Here is a 22,828-nt window from a genome sequence, read left to right on the forward strand (position 1 = left end):
TAGGTAGATCTACCCATTTCATGAAGTGACCTATGTACCTCCCTAACTAGATCTGCCATGTTGATTTATTTCCATTTCGGCGAATTTCGGGCAAACTCTATATGTCCTACTTTTTATGGAAGGTCATGCCGAATTTTTGTATGACTTTGATGCATGCATGCATTTTTATAATCAATTTATTATTATTACCGCGCATGTGTTCATGATAGTTAGTGGAACAATGGTGGAAAGGTGGTTGCGGTCCACGGTGCAGGACATGAATGAAAATAGCTGGACAAAGATTATATGTCCGTGTTGAAGATGCAAAGGAGAAGTTTGGCTCGACCCCTATAAGGACGGTCGTTTCATGGATGGCTGTACTCGGTGGATAATTGAAGAAGAAGAAGAAGAAGATGATGATGATGATGATGATGATGATGAGGGTGCCGACGGGGCAGCCAATGACTGCACGGGGCAAGACGAAAAGATGACGATAATGGCGGCGGAGAAGTGGCCAGACATGGCGGCAGGGAAGAGGTCGGATATGGCGGTGGAGAAGAGGCCGGACATGGCGGCAGAAAAACGTGGACTACATGCCGCAGACTTCGTCGCTACTAAGTTCAATCGTGCGGGACCCTCATGTTCGAGAACTGCTTCGCAAGGAAACGAGTACTGACAAGCTGCTTCTAGAGAGGAGGCCAAGCTAGAGCAATTGATGGTAGACTCAAACACTTCGTTGTATGATGGTTGCGATCCCGAGGTGACCCGCTTGAGTTTCAGGCTCGAACTTCTAAATACGAAGGCTAAAAACAAATGGACTGACACTAGCCTTGATGACCTTCTCAAGTACCTAAAGGATGTTCTTCCCACGGGGAATCTATGTCCTACTAGTTTGGATGAGGCCAAGAAGATCGTGTGCCCTCTTGATCTGCCGCACGTTAGATACCATGCATGCACCAACAATTGCATCATTTATCGGAAGGAGCACGTGAAAAAACCCAGCTGTCCAGTGTGTAATGCTTCTCGATATAAGAAGGCCCGAAAGATATCTTCCCAGAAAGTTGTATGGTACTTACCGGTCACAACCCGTCTGCAACGTTATTTTGGAAATCCCAAGGAAGCAAAGCTCATGCCGTGCAGGTTGCCTCAAGCGCACTGTAACCCACCTTGTCGTGTCTCCTATCCGGCAATAAGGTCGGCAATAACTGAACTGAAATTGATTTTGGGGACAGCGTTCGCTGGATGCATGCCGTGATAGTTATTCAGTGGAGCTCGTGCCGTTTCCAATTCACAATGAGAAAACTGTAACAGCTCCCGGCTGCCTAGGAACACGCATGAACAGTAAACTCGTAAAGAATTGAAACAAAATAAAACAATATGAAACTTTCATGGATCAAAGTTTTGATGTTCTTGCAAAGTTTAGCAACAAAAACCTTCATGTAGCCCCCAGCAAAAAAAATTACTGCTAAAAAATGTACATAAACTTTAAACAATGGTTTTGTTTTTTTAGGTGAGGGCTCCTCGAATGTTATTTTTAGCTAAAACTTTGCAAGATCATCAAAAGATTGATCATGTTTGATGTTTCAAAGTTTCAGACTTTTTTGACTTTTTTTTTGTTTGTTTTGAATTTACTGTTTATAGAATGTGTAGGGGCACCCGGGTGCTGAAAATTCTGTCTCATTCACAATACTATTAAGCACAAACCACCGGAGTAGAGCAGATGGATTCCAACAATTCTTGATATTTACCAACCAAAGACATGGTTTAGACAACGATGGTTTAGACCACAATGGCCTTTCAATTAGTGGCTCGTCCATCTTCGTCATTGTTTTTGTAGGAGAGCAGGTGGGGTTCGATTTGCTAGCTTTGTCCTTGGCACCAGACTCTAGCGTAACAAACATAACTAAATTAATTTCAATCACATGGAGCAGCAAATTGGGACTTGTACGAATTAATTTACAATGGTTGAGATGGACACGCATTATAGACTATAATCACATCTACCCTTTTTTCTTATTGTTGAAACAGCTACCTAGTACCTAACTCAATGACTTGATCGTATCTGAACATGCGAGTCTTCCTTGTCAGCATGTACGTCGATGAGGATCACATGATATGTAGACTTTGAAATATACCAATGGCAGGTTAGTCCCTAAATACGACAAAGGGTCGATCACGGGTCATGATCCCTAGTGTACACTAAGTTATCTTGGCGTAGTACAAACAATGTCTAGCTTGGGCTAGCTTAAACAATGTCTTATGACGGACACATATTGTGCAATGATAGTCTTTCAAATTTTGTCTCTTCTGAACAATAATTGAACTTTCTTTTGAGGCCCACATATGACTTTTAAGGCAGGTGTAGAGTCGGTCATGTCAACCTAATGCTGGAGCAACTTTTATACCTTCGGTCTCCCCCCCAGTATACCTTCACAAGATCTGGCATCACCAATACAACCCCCCCCCCCTCTGTGTGTGTGTGTGTGTGTGTGTGTGTGTACCTGTTGAAGACAAGCCTTGTGCAGCAGCAGGGCTTGATATATCTCCAGGTAATTACCTTACCTTCTTAATTTGAACGTCTGCTTAATTAGGAGAGTAGTTTAGGATACTCTAGTCTCTCCTCGAAGCTTTATGTTTTACGGGTCAAGAAAACTTCCAACTCGTTATGCTTGGTGGATTGAAACTTGGAAGGCAAGGTGAACTATGAAACTAAAAATAACATCAGGTTTTCCAAGGTATGGTTGCTCTGTTCATTGCATCTTATTGAGTGCTCTCCAATTTAATTAAAGCACTCTAAATTAAGGAAGTTAATATTTGGATTTTCCTATTTGCATGAGAAAGGTGTGACAGCTCCAGGGCGTGCCTACGCACCTCTATCAACAGTAAATTCAAAAAAATAGACAAAAAATCAAAGAAATATGAAAGTTTGCAACAACAAAGATGGTCAAACTTTTTAGTTTCTTGCAAGTTTTCATGCCAAAATGTCATGTAGACAACGGTGCACGAACGAGTTTCATATTTCAGTGCTAAAAGTGCTCAAAACTTCAAGCACTGAACTCTTTTCCGTGTATAGAGCTCCTCGAATGGTTTTTTGGCATGAAAACTTGAAAGCACCTAAAAAGTTTGATCATCTTTGATGATCCAAAGTTTTTTTTTCTATTTGTTTTGATTTTACTGTTCATAGATGGTGCCTATGCACTCGGGAGCTGAAAAACCACTCTCTATTTGCATATATGTCTCGATATGATGCCAGCTCGCTTTAGCTACTTCTCCCATATGTGTAGATGATTTGTACGCAAACTCTTGTTTCCTGCTAGTGCTGCTGATGTCGTATATAATCAGGCTACGCAATGGTTGGACAAGCTATTATTACACAACGTGACCTGGAGTATATGCTAGTGGATCCGACCCTAGAGCCCACGGCCCTGCCTTTGTCACTTTTGTTAGAAATCACACATGGTTTCTCCAATGACATGGAAATTGGCAGAGGCGGCTTTGCGACTGTTTATAAGGTACAACACCCTCACACCTGCCCCTTCTCAAGCTCTCAGTCATAAAAATTTATCAGAAATGAGTACTCATGTTTATCCATGCATCTCCTGGCCGGCTTCAGGCAACACTTGAGAATGGATCCGTAGCTGTAAAGAAGTTGCTCAATACGCACATCCACGAGAAAGAATTTCAAGAAGAGGTTAAATGTCTCGTGAAGGTGAAGCACAAGAATATCGTACGATTTCTGGGATATTGTTCCGACACACAAGGAAATATGGCAAATAACAACGGAACATTAGTCATGGCAGATGTGCAACAAAGATTGCTCGTCTTTGAGTATCTACCAAAGGGAAGTCTTGATGTTTATATCAAGAGTAAGACCATGTTTCCATCTTAATTTTCTTCATTGGGGATTGCTTTGTTGGTTCAACGAACTTAGGCATATAACTGAACTTATTTTCTCATCTTGCGTCCACAAGTTAAGAAACTCAAGTGTCTAATATATGTACTAAACTAATTCCCATTTCTCATCTCCCTTTTGTAGATTCACCCAGAGAACTTGAATGGATAGAGCGCTACCGAGTAATAAAAGGGATCTGTAAGGGGTTAAATTATCTTCACAATCAAAATATTCTGCACTTGGATTTAAAACCGGGAAACATATTGTTGGATGAACATATGACTCCGAAAATTACCGATTTTGGACAGTCAAGGTGTATTGAGGAAAATCAAACAAGATTCATGACTAATAATGTGCGAGGAACATTGTAAGCCAACTAAAGCCTATTGATCTTTAACTTTTTTAGCCGTAATGTAATTTTATATCGCATTCACTCTGCATATCACTAATTTATGAGGCTATATGTGTCTTTAGGGGATATTGGGCACCGGAATGGCATGAGAATGAAGGAGAGGTATTACAAGTCACACGCAAGTTTGACTTGTACAGTCTTGGTGTTATAATTATGGAGCTTTTGACCGGAATGAAGGGGTCTCGAAGTATTGAAGATGTAATAAAAATTCTATATGTGTCCTTTCCAAGTTAAAATTTGAAATAACGATCTTATGCATTAAAGTTGAGCTTTAATTCAAAAAGATTGTTCCCTTCATAATGTCATCATTATTGGAATCTCCCCAGGTACGTGAAATTTGGAGTCATAAGTCAGACATATCATGGTGGGGTCAAATACAAGTATGTGCTGAGATTGGGATTGAGTGCACTAACTTAATACCAGCCAAGAGACCAGAAAGTATGACGCATATAATTGATAGGATTTTATCAGAAAAAAGTAGTACACATGTAATTCCAGAGGGTGGGCCCAACAATCTTCTTATCCTTCACCCGCCAGCACTTCGCTTCCCCTTCGAGGCAAACAAGGTTATCATGTGTCCGCTTCAGCTAACAAATAACACCGACAAACACATCACATTTACGCTTAGGGAGAAAAGTGGGGGGCCCTCCTTCCTAAGGCTGCCATTGTATGGTGTTGTGCCGCCTAACACCCCTTGCACCCTCATCGTACCCACACAAGCAAAAGAAGAGTTTCCACGAAAGTGGATCACAGATCTGATCCTCCATAGTGCTACATTTACACAAGGGGATTTTGATTCTTTCGAAAGATACCGTTTAGGCCATTGTTTTAGTGTGAAGAGGAATGCAGTGCAGACAATTGTGGAGTTCAAAGCACTTTATACTCTGCCTCGACACATCACGACACTGTTGTCTATGGTAAGATATTACTTTATCAACATAGACGTTATGAACTAGTTCCGCGACCTCCACATTCCCACGTAAGTATTGTTAATTAGTATGTACGTTACGATGAAATCTTATGTTAACATTGACATATTAATAGTTCTTCCTTATGTGTTGAAAAATACAGAACACTACAACTAATAAAAACCATGCAAAATTTGTTTCCATAATTAATTTCTATGTGAGTTATTTTCCCATAAAAATGTTAGTTAACGCAGTTATGTGTGAGTTATTTACCCATAAATATTGTTAGTTAAAGCAGTTCATTGTCACATTGTTAATAATATGTCGTTATAATAATACAAATAACTGTTGGAAATAACATCTTATGAGAACATTACTTCAATCTTCCCATCAAGTTATTAGGTAGAAAAACGATCAAAGATGAACATCAGTCTCCTTTTAGCACGACTAATATTATCCATTCCTTTTCTACTTATTTAATACTTCCTCCGTCCCAAAATAAATATCGCTGATTTAGAACTTTGCCGGGAGAAATTGTAAGGTTGATACTCCTGTGTAAATATTAATTCACCTTTTGTGTTGTTTCACTTGTATTTTGTGGTGGTGGCCGGTTCTGGACTGCACTTACATGCATGCACGCATGGTGATATATTTAGCCAACCACACCCACAATAAAGGTATGAATTGTATCTTCTCTGTCAGGTTTACTATGTGTGTGCAGTAAAACTTCAAGGTGGACCCCGACCAACTGTTAACCATACCCTTGTTGAATCAGATTATATGCCAGGTACGGGTTGTCCTCCGGTATTCCTTGGATACAAACCCGGACAAGCAATGGTGAGTGGAAGTCGAGATGAAGTTATATTTCTTAATTTGTTTGTTCATTAATTGTTGAATATTCATATGGCTCCTCCACCTTTAATTTGAAAAGGTGTAGTTCAACCCGGGTGCACCTACATCCTTTATGCCTACAACTTTCTCCTTCCATATTTCTTCGAAGATGTACAGCGATTTTTTTGATTGATATTAAAATGGAATGGAAGCAACAAGTCGCCAGTGTTATTTAGATCAGGAATGGGCCCTTGGCCAGTTCGTAGTTCGGCGTTGGGACCTCTCCTTTTTACTGAACATACATGATTGTTTTTTATGTGTAGGCAGGATATTGTACATATATGTTTCGTGGTTAATTAATCAGTTAAATATTTTGTGGCAGGATAATAGTTGGGGAAGATTCAGGACATGTTACTATTTGGGACTACCAGACACAGGCAAGTGTGTACTGATATTTTTAGATAAAGACAATTGGTCTGTTTTGGCAGTCTTTGGTCACTGTTTACTAACATACTAATTTCTCTATTGTATTACGGCAGAGAAAAGTGGATTCATTTGAACTCTCATCGAAACAAGGCATGATTTCTTATCAACTTCAGTTAATTCTTATATCACGCAATGTGTCGACGGGCTAATAAATTGACCACCTTCCTCGCTGCAGATCTTAGAAGCGTTATATTTATTCAACGGAAACAATGGACTGTTACGGGCACAGGAAATGGTCACGTCCATGTGTACAACTATGAAAAAATGGAAAAGATCACAAGTTTCAGAGTTACAAGATCTGAAGGGTTTCTCACGACAATGGCTGTTCACCCAACCCGGCCGTATTTGCTGACAGCGGGTACACACATGAAACTTTGGGACTGGGACAAGGGTTGGGAGTGTGTGCAGGCATTTAATGTTGCGAATTTTATATACGGGGACAGAGTGTGTCATGTGGCATTTAACACAAATCACAACTTCGCTACTGCTTCAGCTAGTTCAGACAACACTGTGGAGGTATGGGACTCTCTCTCTATTAATTTTAGTATGATGAAGACAGGTGTGTTGGCTTTTTACGTACGTGTGTATCCGAGGCCAGGTTCCTGTATGGTGCAGACGTGCGGTGCATATCGACGTAATGAGACTTCGTTGTGATTCCATCGGTAGGAGTGTGTTGCATCGTCGCTGTTGGATCGTTGATTGTCACGGGTCGCCGCAAAGTACTCTCAATGACATGGACTGGGCTAACAAAACGTTTCTACTGTACCTTTAGTTTGTTGAGTAAATTAGTATTATTTATTAACTTAATACAGAAAAAATCATAAACATGACGTTGACAATATTAAACACATACTGATATTTGATCACGTAATTACATACTAGACATATAGCAGATATATCTTTGCAAATAGCTAGTACGACCAACACAAAAATAAATAGGAGCAGGATAAACGAGTTATACCTATTAGTTGGCCACGGCGGCACCTTCTTCACGGCAGCGAGTTTCTCCGCTTCGCTGGACATGTTAATGACGACGAAGGCGATGAGGATGTAGATGAAGTAGTGGACAAAGACGACCCGCGGCAAGCAGTTAGGTAGGAGATGCTCCCAAAAAACCAATAACCCTTCTCCCGGTGCAGGATTGCAAAGGGCAGGGTTCTGGAGGTCCGCTCTCTCATATAGTCGTGCACACGGTGGACGAGATCTAATAGCCTGTAGCAGGAGCAAGAGGAACGATGGTGGGCAGTGTGCGGGAGCTGGCAGATGCGATCTGATCTGATGTCGTGGCTATGGTTGCCGACGCTTACAGTATATATGCTGAGTCAGCTAGCGAGATGTCGGGTAGAAATACATTGGTGTCGGCAAGTTCCCACGGCCTAACGTCTATATTCTTGGCTCGCTCATTAATGACACATAATTAATGACCAATGTTCTTGACCGGCAAAAACTAAGTGCATGCATGACATAGGTCTGATCTCAGTTCAATCAGGAAACACGACGCACTCGCGGGTGAGGCATGGCGACGTGAGGCGTGTAGCAAAGTGGAAGCGCGAGAGAACCACTCCTTCTCAAGCTCCAATAAATGTGGAAGAGAACGCCTTTTAAAGAGGTCTAAAACGCCTACCACTAGCGGGGTGGTGCCAACCCTCACACCACCTAGTCATGACACCCTCATGGGACCTTAGGGATTTTATGAAATTGTTAGATGTGCCTGAAGCATGAATCCCTTATGATATCTCGAAGGTCCATAGTGTTCTTTGTTTCAAACATTGTTTTGATATATTAATATTTTCACTTGAGACCAGTTAAGGTTGAACATCCACCTGGGGGAAGTACCTACACTTCTTGAAAACTAAGAAATGGATTATGCCTTGAATTGTTAGTTTGGCTTAAAGGAGTTTCACCAAATGTCTCACCGGTACTAGGCAGTCCCAGGCTGATCCCTTGGGTGGAGCATATTAGTAACGCCCCTGTCCTATTCATTAGCTTACTCGAGATCATCCTATATCATAGATTGTGACTAGGAGTTGAACTCATATAGGTGTGTTCTTCCAAAGATTGCTCAGTATTACAACATCTTTTTTATAAAGCCTCAACACATTAAGACAAAAGTCAACCTGCCAACAGTTTCAGAGAGTATTGCATCTTCAATGGAGTGGGTTATTACGTTATGCTCCTTAGTTACTAGTAGCTTGTTTTCCGAGATCCTGCTTCACGTGATCTCTGATCATATAGGTTGGGTAACCACCATGGAAACTTCGAGCGAAGGAGCGAGCCAATTCCTCTGTTCCGGTAGAGCCAATTCCTTTCAAGAATTGTTTACTTTATTGTCTTTCCTCCAGTGAACAGAGTGGAAGACCGTGCCTCATACCCATCTCCCTCTTTGCATTTTCAATCACGCCACATTATACTCCTTTAGTGAAGGAATCTGTCAGATTCTTAGCTGACTGGATAGTATCCAACACTATCACCCTAGAGTCTCTTGCATATATGATAGCTTTTAATCTCCTTCTTGTTTGCTTTGTGGATTTTATTCTTTTCTTTGAACTCTTTGCCTTGAGAACAACTGTCACATTGTCATAGTTCATAAGAATAGCCGGAGCGGGCTTTTCAACCACTGGCAAGTCCACCAAAAGCTCTCGAAGTCATTATGCTTTGACACATGATGTGTTAAATGTTATGAGTTGTCCTTCCATTATCGACTTCCCTAAGACAGTTTGCTTGCAAGACTTCCATGAAACTGCGCCACCTCCAAGTGTGAACATATATCCACTTGGGGCCTTCATATCATCAGCATCGGAGATCCAATATGCATCACTATACCATTCAAGTACCGACAAGTATCAGGTATAGTGAAGTCCATAGATCATAGTACCTTTTAGATAGCACATAACTCTTTCAACATCATGCCTAATGTACATCTCTCAGATTGGCGGAAAACCGACAAAATTTGCACACAACAAACATGATATCGGGCCTTGTAGCCCAAACCAGATACACGAGTGAACCAATAATTTGAGATTATCTCAATTTATCTTTAGTCGTGCCTTCAAACTTTTGAATTCACACACCAGGATCATATGGTGTTGGAGAAATTTTGTAGTACGAATGTACAAAACAACTCAAAATCTTCTTAACTTAGTGGAATTGTAGAAGTGTAGTCGCACCCTCATTATCTCTAAATAGCTTGATGTTCAAGATAACATCAGCCACACCAATGTCCTTCATCTCAAAGTTTTGAGATAGAAAAGTATTAGCCTGCTCAATGACTTTGAGGTTACTTCCAAATATCAGTATGCCAACAACATGCAAATATAGTATAACTCCTTCACTCCCACCGAAGCGATAGTATACACATTTGTCGTCTTCTTTAACAACAAAGCCAACAGATGTCAATATTTTATCAGACTTCTCATGCCATTGCTTACATGCTTGTTTCAGGCCATATAAAGATTGAAGCAACCTACACACCTTCCCTTCGTGACTATCTATTACAAAGCCATCTAGATGTTGCATGTAGATTCCTTGTCTAGATCTCCATTTAGGAAAGACATCTTAGCGTTCATCTTATGGACGAGAAGAACATGCAAGGCAGCAAACGAGGGTAACACTTGAATGGTTGTCAGTCTGGCTAGTTGGGCAAAGTATAGAAGAAAACTACTTCTTTCTAGGTATAATATTGGCCACAATACTGACCTTTTACTTTTCAATTCTACCACCAAGCCCAAGCTTCTCTCTCAACACCCAATTACATCCCAATGGTTGCAACCATAGGGACGCTCAGTGATTTCCCATGCCAAGTTAGCAAAGATGGAATCCATCTCGCTACCGACCGCATCGTTCCAGTAGTCACCATCTCGACAAGCATAAACTTATGAAATAGAAGTGAGAGTAACATCCATTAGGTACACAAGGTAATCCGGTTGGATGGGCCTAAGGCCCACCCTATATTTCAACACATTTTCTTTACTTTCTTTGGTGATGACCTCCCACACAGATGGTTGTGAAGGTTTGGAGTCTTGATTGTCCAAGCTCTAACTATGCGCTATCTGGGCATTTGCACAAAGTGAACTGCTTGGATTTCTTCACATGCCACAGTAACGAGTTTTTGATTACGGGATCACATGATCATACTGCCAAGGTATGCCATTCTTATGGAAAAACATGCTAAAACAGTACGTACGTGTATATATGGCAATGCTTGTAACGCATGCTTTAATCTCTTCTGCCCAAATCAGATATGGTATTTGCAGAAGAAGATATGTGCATATACACTTACAGCATTCGTAGCTCCAGTTACAGCTGTCCTGTACCAACCCAGTCTTGAGACTCTAATTACAGGTACAGAAGATGGTGTTCTTTATTTTTGGAGCACGACAAACTGCAGGTAATATTAAATTTAGTTACTGTAGATGGTGTCCTACAGAAGCACATGCATTAGTGAACCATTTGTTGTTGACATAGCATTAGTTAGTCGACTATTGATGTCTGCACTAAATATACAAGACCATACATGGATTTCCACTCTACTTTCTGATAGAAAAAATTTCCATAGGATATATTCATGCCCCCCCACGCTCAAAATAATTATCAACATTGACTGTTTCGGAGGTGTCCACCATCTCGCATGTGTGATGGGAAGGTATATTTTCATCCTTTTTCCTTATATGCATAAGAGCGCATATTGCCATACTTCATAATTTAAACGCAGACTAATAATGTTATACAAGTATGTATGTTAGGGTCGTGATTGGAAATTATAACACAGTAGCAATTATGGAAATTGCTAATAAGAATTGGCAGGAGCAATCAACAAATTACAATGAGAAGCAGATAAGTGCGAATATGGGACAACATGCTGGAGACACAAAGTCTAAGGTGAGTTCATTAAATATAGACTTTGAGTTTATTATTTGTGAAGCTGCTTACCAAGTTCACTTGTCTAGTTTCACTCATAATAGGTTCCTTCCACAATGTAAATCGATCTCTCTAAGTAATTATGAAATTCGTATTGAATTGATAGGCAGCTATTAAAGCCATGACAACCTTGGCACTGTACAACTCTAGCCCCTACACAGTTTTCATCCTCAGCGATTGGTTCTGTTTGTCTTCCTCGTCTCCTGTGGCCGTTTTTGGCGCCCCGCAGTATGGGAGACTACGTAACTTCACACCCGCTGAGTGTCTTGGTCTAGTATGTTAGGTGTTGCTATCCTCATGTCGTTTTTTCTGGTGGTAGAGGTGACAACAAAGTGAAATAAGTTCCTTCAGTCCCATCCCCATATCATTGGCGGTGGTTATAGAATTGCGGCTGACAAGTGAGGATTGGTTTTCCTAGATCCGATCTGTGTGGTTGTGCGGGGGAGATTTGTCAATAATGATGTTTCTAGCTCGTTTCTGGTGGTCTCGTCAATCAAATCATGCGAAGCCTCTTTCAGCGGTGACTTGGGGTTGGGTCTCCTTGTCCAGACTTAATCTTTGCTTTCTTCTCCAAGTCGATGGTCCGTCCTTCGGATCGTTGTCGCTAGCATATCTGCGGGCAATATCTGGTGACTTTCCAGAAATAAATCCCTGGCTCCCTCGATGTGGAGCAGGTGTGGCATATAGATAGGCTCACGACGCCCTGTCAGCTTGTGCAGGTTGAATAGGGGGACAAATTCCCTTTGAGCATGTTTGTTATTTTTATTTTTGTCAGGGGTGTTACTCTGTCCTTCACAAAATATTAATTAGTTCATACGAGTTCTGCGCATTTTTAATTACTCATAGCTCCTATTTTTAAGACCTGTGAATACTTACCTAGATGGCCAATGCTTCTATTTAGCAGATCACAGGGTCCATGAGCAAGCTACTTGATGTCAGCCCGCAGGAACTCTGCTTCCCCTACCATCCTAATGAGCCCTATCCATGCTTATTGCACCTAACAAACAATACTGATGAAGAAGTGGCATTTAGACTTGTAGACAGGAGCGGCAAGTCCCCGTGGTGCTTTACCAAACTGCCATTGTATGGCATTGTTCCGCAGAGATCCACTCAAACTTTAATGGTGACAACGAAAGAGGAGATGAAGTTAGAGAGAGCAAGAGACTTTGATCTAGCCATCCAGAGTTATTTCTTGCGAGACAATTACACGGTATTCAAAGACAGATTGGAGTCTGATAAATTTTTCATGGAGGCTGAACAATTCAAGAATATGGTGCATGAGGTGACCTTGGAAGCCGTCTATCCGATGTACGAAGAGATCCGATCTGAGGTGAGTTAATTCAGTTGAACACAAAAAATTATCTTAAGTACTCCCAGGAGAGAGTTGGAGAGTTCAACATTACGTTGATCTGTGTGTGTGTGTGTGTGTGTGTGTGTGTGTGTGTGTGTGTGTGATAGTAGCACTACCACACTACTGTAGTAGTATAGCACTACTACACTAATAACATAGACAATAGAGGGTGCTCCCCGCCTCCCTGGATCCCCTACAACATGACGAAGAGAGAGTGGATGGTAGAACTTCCCGCAATGGCTGAGCAGAGCTATGGTGGGAAAACCAGGATAGGTAGGGATGGCGATGCGTCGATGGGAGGAAGGGGTTGAACACCCTAAGCGGTAGTTGACGAGTGGGGACCACAACCCGTGGCAAATCCACAACCGGATGTAGGCGGCAATGGTGTTGGAGGTGACACACTTGGGATCTACGACCCAGGAGAGGTGCATCGAATGCAGATAAATGCAGGATGACTAGCCCGGTCATCGGAGGACGAGTACGGGGATGGTGACACGCCTCCCGGATCCACACCCGTGGGAGAGGTGGTAAGAGTGGTGCAGCGAGATCCGAGACCCATTAATATTAGGACATCGTAGGTTAACGTGGGATGACCACCCTAGGCCGTGGTGGATTAACGGGCATGGTGATCCCACCCAAAGCTCTAGCTGTGAAGCAGGGCCAGCTTTGGAACACAACACGAGTGTTAACTGCCTTGGCCCAGACCTGGGTGCCGGGGGGTGGGGGAGGGGGTCTGCATTTTAACGTCTGTTTGTATGCATAATTTGGCGAGCCAACATCACATTCTTAAAAAAAAAGAAAGGCGCTAATTACCACGAATCAGGCTCGGGAGTGGCTGAGAATCGGGAAAGAATTGCATGACACATCATTAGCTCGCTAATTGCCACTCGCTTAATCGTGACCTTTCATCTTTGTCTGGAAGACTAGAGGGCACCTTGCCTCCTCCTCTGTACCCCACATCACTTGCACTAGGCATGCGTCTCTCGGCCCTCTGCTTCAGGCATCTCCAACCGCTGCATGTGTGATTTACCTTCTTCTCTTTATGAGTACAACCAATTTACTAAAGCATTTTAGATGTTAGGGTTATAAATTTATTTTTTAAAAATCTAGGTATTTACTTTTCTTCACAATTTAGGTGTTATATTGTTGCTAAGAAGCATTTGTCGGATGAATTTTTTTTGAAAAGGGGCTAATCAATTTATTGTATCGCAAGGGGTGCTTTAGTAAGTTCTTTTCAGTTTCAAGTAACGTTGATGTCTATGATTCCATAATATGGGATATTCTTGACAATAATGAAATTGATATTTTAATTGAAAAAAGGACATATGACTTTGCATCAATGGTGGTGTGGGCTGTTTGGATTGTGGCCCCTACATCGACTATTGCTGTGCGATCACAGACAACAATCATGATCAACCTTCAGTGCTGTTACCTGGTAGGTGTCCTGGTGACAACTGGAGGGTGGCCTGTTAGTGGAATTGTTAACACGGGCCTCTCACGGCACCCTATTTAAGTCATTTTTCACAAAATTTTATTACACACAACCAAACTCGATCAACACTTCTGTTTCTCTATGTATTGAATTCAATGCATTTGCTTTCCTGCGGGAAATTGGATGACAACGACCTGCCAAATGTAGACTTGCATATATGTGTCCTCCAACTTAATTTCAGCTATTGTCTCTCGTGTTGACTGGTGTTTTGTTTGGTCAGCATATATCAGTGAAGTATAATCCTGACAGTATATGTTCCCTGGATACACATCCAACAGAACTATGGTGGGTGACATATTTCATTGTATCCCTGTTTCTTTGTTTAAATCAATGTGGATTTCATTATAACATACAATAAATTTCTTGTTGTCACACAGGATTTTAACTGGCCATTATAGTGGATCTGCTCACGTATGGAACCATGAGATGAAGGCAAGCTAATTCATTCTCTTATATAGTTACATTATTCTCCGTATATATGTACCGCGCCTAAATGTTAAGGGTGATCATAACAAAAAACGATTAGTATGTTTATATGCTGGTAAATTTACACCTTGGCCTTTTCCGTTGAGCTGACAAAGTTATTTTCTACGACATGTAGCACCCACTGAACTCATTTAAAGTCTCAGATGATGAAGGTATTCTTTCTGACTCGTATCTATGAGTAGTAATTAAGCTTGTATATGTCATATAAATATACAGTACCATAGAGTACTAATTAAATTGATCACTCACATTGCAGTTTGCTCCATGAAATTTATTGCAAGGGAATGCATTGTAGCTGTGACACGTGATAATCACCTCCATGTGTACGATTGTGCATGTGTATCGAAAATCGAAAAGATCAGGAGTGTCATACCTCCGCATTATGTGTCCTCCAGTCCAATACTAGCCGTTCATCCAATCCTACCGTATGTGTTGTTATCACAGGCAGTGGTTTTAGACTGGGAGCAGGGCTGGAAGCCCAAACAAAGATTTTGGGCTGGTTGGTCTGATGTACCAGAGGCGGCCGCATTTAACCCTGGGGATGCCGAATGTTTTGCGACTGGGTGTAAGAATGGCAAAGTACAGGTTTGTCTGGCCAGACTTCTCCTTTTTTTGCTAGTGAAACTTTAACTTCATAACTTTTACTGCTAGACCTTCAGTCCTCCTTGTATATGCTTGATGATATTCAGGTTTGGCTGCTTGGTTCTCTCTACCCTGAATATTCTTTCGGTGGGCATTCCGGTACTGTGAACTGCGTTGATTTTATCCCACATGGAGGTCAACACTATTTGGTCAGTTGCTCTGAGGATGGCACTATCATGGTATATATATGTACCATTATGATCAAACCGCCCACTAGCTAAGTTATACAGTAGGCTTGTTCTAAAAATGGTAGTTGTAGAGGTAGGGAAGATCCACCTTTTTGAAAAAGAAACAATACTAAAGAATATTCGCTGTGTTTCTTTGAAATCAGATCTGGGACTTGCAGAAAAGGGAAGGCATTTGTACAATCGAAGTTAGGGCTCCAGTTCTTTCTGTCCTTGCCCATCCAAACCTCCCGTTATTAATTACAGGGACATCACATGGCATCATTTACGTGTGGAGCTCTACTGATTTCAGGTAATCATCATATTTGTATGATGACACTATGAATGCCCTTCCGATCGTCTTTGTAGAGATTTCAACAATTGACTACATACGGAGCAAAATGAGTGAATCTACACTCTAAAATATGTCTACATACATCCGTATGTGGTACTCCATTTGAAATGTCTAAAAAGACAAATATTTAGGAACGGAGGGAGTATATGTTATTGCACGTAAACCTCAAGCAATGCTATCATGCAGTGTAGTGCCAAATATATAACACGTAGGTCCTTATGTTGTATATGTCAATTTTTTGCTCTCATATGGCGAAATTTTGCTGTAACTCATGATAAATATGTAACTGATTGCTCAATATCCGTCAGGCTAAAGAGAACAATTAACTTAGGTGGTGGTGGACCTATTGTCTCTCTTGGATATTTGATGGCTTTACGAAGGTACTTGTTTTTGCTATTTTTATTTCATTTCCGCTGTTAAACAATGATATAGCTTTCACACATATGCTAGTTTATCATGCTATTTTTTTGTTCATACAAGCATATTTATAATTTGTTCTGGACTGCCAGGTCCAAATTTTTTTTAATGGCATGTCATAGTTTTTTGCATTGCTGTTGCAATTGCATATGGCACCAAACTTATGACCTTTGTGGCAGGATTGTGATTAGGCAAAAGAACACAATAACTAACATGGAAATCACCGATGAGGAAGCGTTGGTACCTGAAAGTACGTCGACGAAGGGAGCTGAAGCGGAGCGCAATCAAGACAGAGCAGAGGACAGCAAAACAGAGGAACTGGTTGAAATGCAAGAGCAGCAAGGAGCTGAAGCGGAGCGCATTCAAGACAAAGCAGAGGACAGCGAAACAGAGGAACTGGATGAAATGGAGGAGCAGCAAGAGTTGCAACCCACGATTGTAAAGCCCCGAGCACAACGCCGCCAGGAGAAGAAACAAGCCCGCGTGCTGGCGAAGCGAGCTGAAGTGGAGCGCAGAAAAGCTGAAGCAGAGCAACGCCGCCGGTAGAAACAACACGCCCGTGTGCTGGCAATGCGGGCTCAAGTGGTGCGAAGTCAAGCCGAAGCAGAGCATTCTGACGCAGAGGAATGGGCTGAAACACAAGAGCATGAATTGCTGGATGTTGGGACCAACGAGTCAGCTCGCCCGTCTCATGTTGTTGAAAGTTCTCAACGCTGGTGGGTGCATTTCTTTGGTTCCTCATCGACTCCCGTTGAAAGAGCAGGTGGACTAGCTTTGGTTGCTCTGTTGTTAGCACTAATCTTCATCGGAGCGGCATCAGGGGGACCGGAACGTACCCATGGCTGACCTATGACTGCCTTGGTTGTCTCGTTGGGTTCACCAGACTTTAAAAAGTTGAAGAAAATTATTGTTTTTCCTTTCTAAAAAAATACTATATATCAAAGAGAAATTGTATAGCTGAAAATCTCAGTTTATCATAATCTTATTTCTCCACTCAGTCTGTTGCTACTTTGTTTAATAAAAATGGCGGTGTGCATAACATGATGCAGAGGCCGGGAATTATCACCCTGTTCCGAAAATAACTCATTGTTTTCAGCACCATGGAACCCTGCATGGTGCGATTTACTGCAATTCGGCACCTACACTATTAGGAAAAACCCTAGTAGTAGCGTGAGTTAAACACCTAGTAGTAGCGGGTGTCCTCGCTACTCCCTTGAGGCTAGAGCCTACTTGTAGCAGTAGTGTTGGTTGAAACAGTCATACTGCTATCCATACCTAGCAGTAGTGTTGGTTGGCCCCACACTACTGCTATCTAGTAGTAGTGTTGCCTTTATACCCGCGCTGCTTCTTTTGTCTGGGCAACTTGCAGCAATAGTTCATGCAACAACGACGTAGTTGCAATGGCGGCTGTGACGCGAGGACGTTTCCTGCAACATGGTCTTTGTTGAAGAAAATTGCAACAAGGTGTGTGTTCTATAAATACAGAGAACAGACCGGAGATGCTACTGTAAATTTTAAAACAGAGGGTCTTTTTGATAGAATACAGCGGAGAGGTTGGAGATTTTGCAAATTTTGCAACTGGGACCTTGTCGCAGGAATTAGGTTTTACAATAAGGAGAACAAATTTTGCAAAAGCATCTTGTTGCAGGAACGAGGTTTGCAACAAATGACGGTTTTTTTAGAAAAGGAGGAGGACTCCGCCTCTGCATCTGGACGATGCATGCAGCCACTTTATTAATTATTCGTACAAGACCTTACAAAGTCATACAACAGTAGGACTAAAGCCGCCGTCTAGGCAACATGTGTCGCTACTTCTATCCAGTTGATGAAGGGATGCTGATAGTCCGGGCCTAATACCAAACAAACCTCGCAACCAAACCTAACATCTAAGACCTGAGGTCCCAACCAGGACGCCTGTCGGGTATGGGCCACCTACCAGTCCGGCGCACTCCTCAACCAAGACGCCTGCCGGGTATGAGGGCGCCGCAGCCACCTGCAACCAATCCATCTTCAGTGTTGTACTGCTGCATCTACCTTGCCCGGTCTAGCTGTCGTCGATGCCATGACAACGCCAGACAACGCCACCATCCTGCGCTCGTCCATCATCACACGCCCACCGGCGAGACCCCGATGCTCCATGCCACTGAGACCCGCCGATGTCGACGTGCCAGATGCCACACCGCTCCTCCGTCGCGAACACCACCTGTTGCCACTGGTTCCATCCCCTTCGCATGCAGTTCCTCTAACCGAGCACCCAAACGCCCTAGGCGGCGCCTCCAAGAAGGGTACGACATACGCAGTGCTGCCGCCGCCCAATCTAAGGAGATTTTGGGTTTTCACCCGGGCATGGGGGCGGTGTAGAGGGCTGGGACCTCGACGGTGCCTACATGTAGGAGAACGGCGACCATGGTTGTCGCCACCGTCGGGATGAACGAGTCATCCAGAGTTTCCCCTGGTCCGATGTCACCTCTACCAGCCTCCGCGAACGCACCGCGGCCGATGACCACGATCGTAGGCCACCAAGTGCTGCAGGAGAAGGCCTGCAGCGCGGAGGAGATCCACCGGCAACTCACCGCCCACGCAGTCAAGATGCCGTCCATCCACCCCCCACGAACATCGCCAACAGAGTGTGCCGTCTCCATGCCTAACGAGGATGCCGCCCCAGGTCCAGGTTCCTCCACGATGGCCGGAGTGGCGAGATCCGCCACGAGCGACGAGATCCGGCACCGCGCGACCGATGCCATCGCCCAAGCCTACCGTCGACCGATCCCGCCGCCAGCGGGGGTCCCACACGCATGGATCTCGGCACCCGTGCATGGCCGCGACACCGCCGCCTTCGGGATCCGCCACACCGCCGGAAGGGCAGCACCCCGCAGATCAGGACGCCCCGTGCCGCCGCGGATCCGGGAGAGAGAGGAGAGACCTTCCGCCGCCGCCGTCGGACGCACTGGCTTTGCCGGCACCGACCATCAGCAGCGGCGGAGGAGGAGAAGGACGCTGGAGGGAAACTAGGCGTCGGCGGCGGCTGAGCCCTCCTGAGCGGACCGTGTGGGAGGCGACGCGAGAGGGACGCCTAACTCTCGTGCAAAGAATTAGAAAATGACGTGTTGCAGGAAAATAGAAAAGAGGACGGACTGCTCACGTCATACAATCGGGAAAATGGAAAAGAGGACGGACTGCTCACGTCATACAATCAGACGGCTTGCCAGACGGTGTAGCACGCCCCAAAACGGCAAGCAAGAAGAAGTCGAAATGGCAAATCATGAGAACGCTCACTACAAGCCTTAAAAGGTGGGTGTACACATCCTGGCTGTCCTTACGTTGGTCAAAATAATGATCGAGTATATAATGTAGCAACCAGATGAGAGCCGATCGGGTATCGATCTGATTCTGTTCCCCATCACGCCGTGATGCCCGCGAGATCTCCCGTCGCCTGCACCATGCCACCGACTTCGTCCACTTCCACGCCGTCTGCAAGCCATGGCGCGGCTCATGGTCCCCAACGGCGGCGATGACGAGGAGTGCTCATTTCCTTCCGTGGCTCCTCGCGGCGTCCACGGACGATGACTCGGCGCGCCTCGAGATGAGATGCGTCTTCTCCGGGTCGAACTACCGCTCGCAGCCGCTGCTGTCTAAGCATCGTGGGTGTCTGGGTGACCAGTTCCGGCGGCACCGCTGTTCGGTGCCTCACCAATGAATGCCTCTGCCCTATCCTCCACGACCCTCTCACAGGAGCCACCTCACACCTGCCTCTCCTCCCGCACAACCTCTGTCGCGAGTGGGAGTAGAAGGCGTTCTGTCTCCGCGGCTTCATCTACGACGACGGCACAACCCTTTTGTACAACCTCTGTTCCGCCAGTGTCACAGGCCGGATCACAGCAGCAATCCTTGGCCCTGGCGACTCAGAGTGGACGCTCATGGCGAGGACCCTTGAGGAGCCCCACTGCTCCCGTCATCTTCATCAGTTTTGCGTAGCGTACCATGGAGGCAAGATCCTGCTGCAGCTGGGGGCTGGCCAATGGCGCATCATCATGCCTAATGGCGACGACGCGCTGGTCGCAAGGCCGGCGACACCGGTGGTGCAGTTGCAACATCACGCTGAATCCTTGTACGAGTACAGCTACGTCTTTGAGTCCCGTGGTGAGCTTCTGTGGGCGTTCATCCAGGCCCGGGATTATGACGACAGTTATCAGTGTTTGTGCACGCAATAGAGGTAGAGGAGCCAACTTCACAATTGCCTAAGAAGAAGATGAGATGGACTCGTCCTTTTCGTCAGGTCCAGCTGCCTCTCCAGCCAAAGAAAACATGAGTTTTGGCCGGGGTGTGGACGAACTCGGACGATGACCCGGACACCGTCTACTGCATGCTCGCTGCATGGTACGAGCAGCGCGTACATGAAATGCATGCTCGCCTTCCCTGGGAGAAGTACCACTCTGCTGTCAAGAAGGGAACGAGCAACGCCACCACCGTTCTGTCCGAAGATAGAGCAGGTTTTCACCCCGGCCAAAACTCGCCGCCATCGGACGTCACACCCCGGCTACCACGCCACTCACACGGCCATGGCTGCCGGGCAGCACCGAGCGACAGGCTCTGCCCATGTGCACCACACTACCACCACCAGGACCGCCACCCCGGCTTCCAAGACCTCGACACCACCTCACTTGATACCTGCCGCTACCCCAACCGTCTTGCCGCATCGGGCGGACCCCGTGGCAAACTAGCCTCCATTGACTCTCATCCTGTCGTATCGGGCGCGAGACAAGCACGGTCCTGCTACCGGGCGCGAGATGAGCCTATTTTGGGGTTTATGTCTTCTGGTCAGATTGTTCCAGCCATGCACGATGAGTGTTTGGGGTGTATTTTTCGCATAATAGTTGCGGGATCTCATGTTAATGTGCATTGATGAACATCTTACTTAACCAATCTTTCTAATACTTTATGTAAAAAGTTCACAACTGTTCGATATTGCATACACATAGCCCCGAATCCTCCCCCACCCCCGCGCACCACCCTCCTCTGTCGCATGGAGGGAAACCCTAACCGCGCCGCCGGCCTCCCCTCCTCCCTCCTCCCCCACTTTGCCGCCGCCGGAGGGGACACCGGCGAAGGCCGCGTGTACCCCAGGGAAGGTGGCGACGGGGTGTCCTCGTCGTTTCACCATTCCCCCGCGCAGATCTCACAGAGGCCAGTGGTCGAAGCAAGAGGATAATTTGTACTCCACTACAAAGTTTAGGGGATCAGCTAGCTGTGCCGTAAAGGAGCATAACCGAATTCATCCCCCCTAACAGTGGGATTGGGTTCGGTTAGAAATGCCCTTAAAGAATTGTTCGTAAGCATGTCAGCCCCTAGTAGTAAATGGATTATTGCATGCACCCTAGCTTGGCAGCTTGCTTCACTATGATTGATTGGGCCGTAAACAGTCGATCCATGACAAAGGGCATTTCTAACCGGTCCTCTAAAAATAGAGGAGGATCCGGTGGAGTAAACCCTTAGCACTATGTTTTGCACGGACCTAGCCAATTCCCTAAATTAGCGGAGTAAACTTGCAATTGGTTTTATAGATTTCATCGAACACTTGGCATGCGCACTCCAGCGATGACAGGACGGGCAAGGCGACGATATAGCTCTCGCCGAAGGAAATCGAGTGCTTCCAGGTACACCGAGTATACGCGAGGGTACAGCTCCGACGACGTGCTCTCCTCCACCGTCATATTGTACTGGATGTACCGCATGTTCATGCCCAGCACGGACTGCAGCGAGTGTGGGAAGAACCGGACGGCGCTCCAGGCGGACTTGCTACACAGCATGCACTTCAAGTTGCCGATATGCACCAGCTCAGCCGCCTCCTTCCTCTTGATACACTCCTGCTTCATCTCCTCACCAGTATCAATAATTACCACCGACAGTTGGTAGGGAGCTCCTCCAGCGCGGCAGGGTCCAGCCATCTCATCCTCGCCGATGCTGCCGTCTTGGCGTCGGTTATGTCGAGGCCCACCCGCGCAGCGCCAGATGTAGATACAAGAAGGCGAACTACATGACCAGCACCAGGAATGTGTCTTTCCACGACAAGAAGTAGGGCGACACGCTGCCGGCCAGCTCATGCGTGTCCGCCGGAGGCAGGGAAGAGGGCGACCAGGAGCATGGGGGAGCCGTCGGGCGCGGCAGCAGCCAGCTCGTGCTGGTCCGCCGCACACTACTCCAGGCCCAGGGCCGTCATCCACTCACGGCAGTTGACAAACCACGACGACCATGAGCAGTGCTACAAGGGTTCTCACGGCGATGCCTGCTGCTGCTACTGCACGGCGAGGCGCCATTGTGCAAAAGGCTTAGATGGAGGGCGGCGGCGCGGGGGTGGCAGGAGGAGGGGGGTAGGGGGACTGGCTGTGGGTAGGGGTTCGAGAAGAGGGGCGCTAGCGACGGGCGGGGGTGCAGAGGAGCAGATGTGAAAAATACCATAATCACATTCTTTGACTTGCTACGACAAAGTAGGATAGAA

At 45.2% G+C, this 22,828-nt stretch overlaps 1 protein-coding gene across 4 annotated transcripts; it reads left to right on the forward strand.

Annotated features, from left to right (window-relative positions):
* Positions 1–2,428: 2,428 nt before the first annotated feature.
* On the forward strand, positions 2,429–17,281 carry LOC123155644 (uncharacterized). Of its 4 annotated transcripts, none has more exons than XM_044573785.1 (24): positions 2,429–2,528; positions 3,322–3,491; positions 3,593–3,845; positions 4,016–4,238; positions 4,346–4,481; positions 4,610–5,200; positions 5,848–5,868; positions 5,967–6,028; positions 6,405–6,459; positions 6,562–6,598; positions 6,684–7,024; positions 10,506–10,649; positions 10,747–10,895; positions 11,064–11,150; positions 11,251–11,386; positions 12,327–12,755; positions 14,489–14,553; positions 14,646–14,700; positions 14,870–14,906; positions 15,011–15,339; positions 15,444–15,575; positions 15,728–15,873; positions 16,224–16,295; positions 16,512–17,281. In XM_044573785.1, the coding sequence occupies exons 2-24, from the start codon at positions 3,330–3,332 to the stop codon at positions 16,876–16,878; spliced, it is 4,029 nt and encodes a 1,342-aa protein (XP_044429720.1). In that variant the 5' UTR covers positions 2,429–2,528; positions 3,322–3,329; the 3' UTR covers positions 16,879–17,281. The 4 variants fall into 4 exon arrangements, with proteins under 4 accessions (XP_044429720.1, XP_044429723.1, XP_044429722.1 ...); XM_044573788.1 differs by having other exon boundaries at positions 15,444–15,545; XM_044573787.1 differs by having other exon boundaries at positions 12,330–12,755.
* Positions 17,282–22,828: the final 5,547 nt, after the last annotated feature.

The sequence above is a fragment of the Triticum aestivum genome, chromosome 7B (genome assembly GCF_018294505.1).
Source record: "Triticum aestivum cultivar Chinese Spring chromosome 7B, IWGSC CS RefSeq v2.1, whole genome shotgun sequence".
NCBI lineage: Eukaryota > Viridiplantae > Streptophyta > Magnoliopsida > Poales > Poaceae > Triticum > Triticum aestivum.

What these genes read in the sequence shown, in the direction of transcription:
- LOC123155644 (XM_044573785.1), top strand. Translation starts at nt 3,330, where the DNA reads ATGGTTGGACAAGCTATTATTACACAACGTGACCTGGAGTATATGCTA. An exon ending in TCACGACACTGTTGTCTATG is followed by an intron (nt 5,201 to 5,847) that starts GTAAGATATTAC and finishes TGATATATTTAG; the next exon opens with CCAACCACACCCACAATAAA. An exon ending in TTTGGGACTACCAGACACAG is followed by an intron (nt 6,460 to 6,561) that starts GCAAGTGTGTAC and finishes GTATTACGGCAG; the next exon opens with AGAAAAGTGGATTCATTTGA.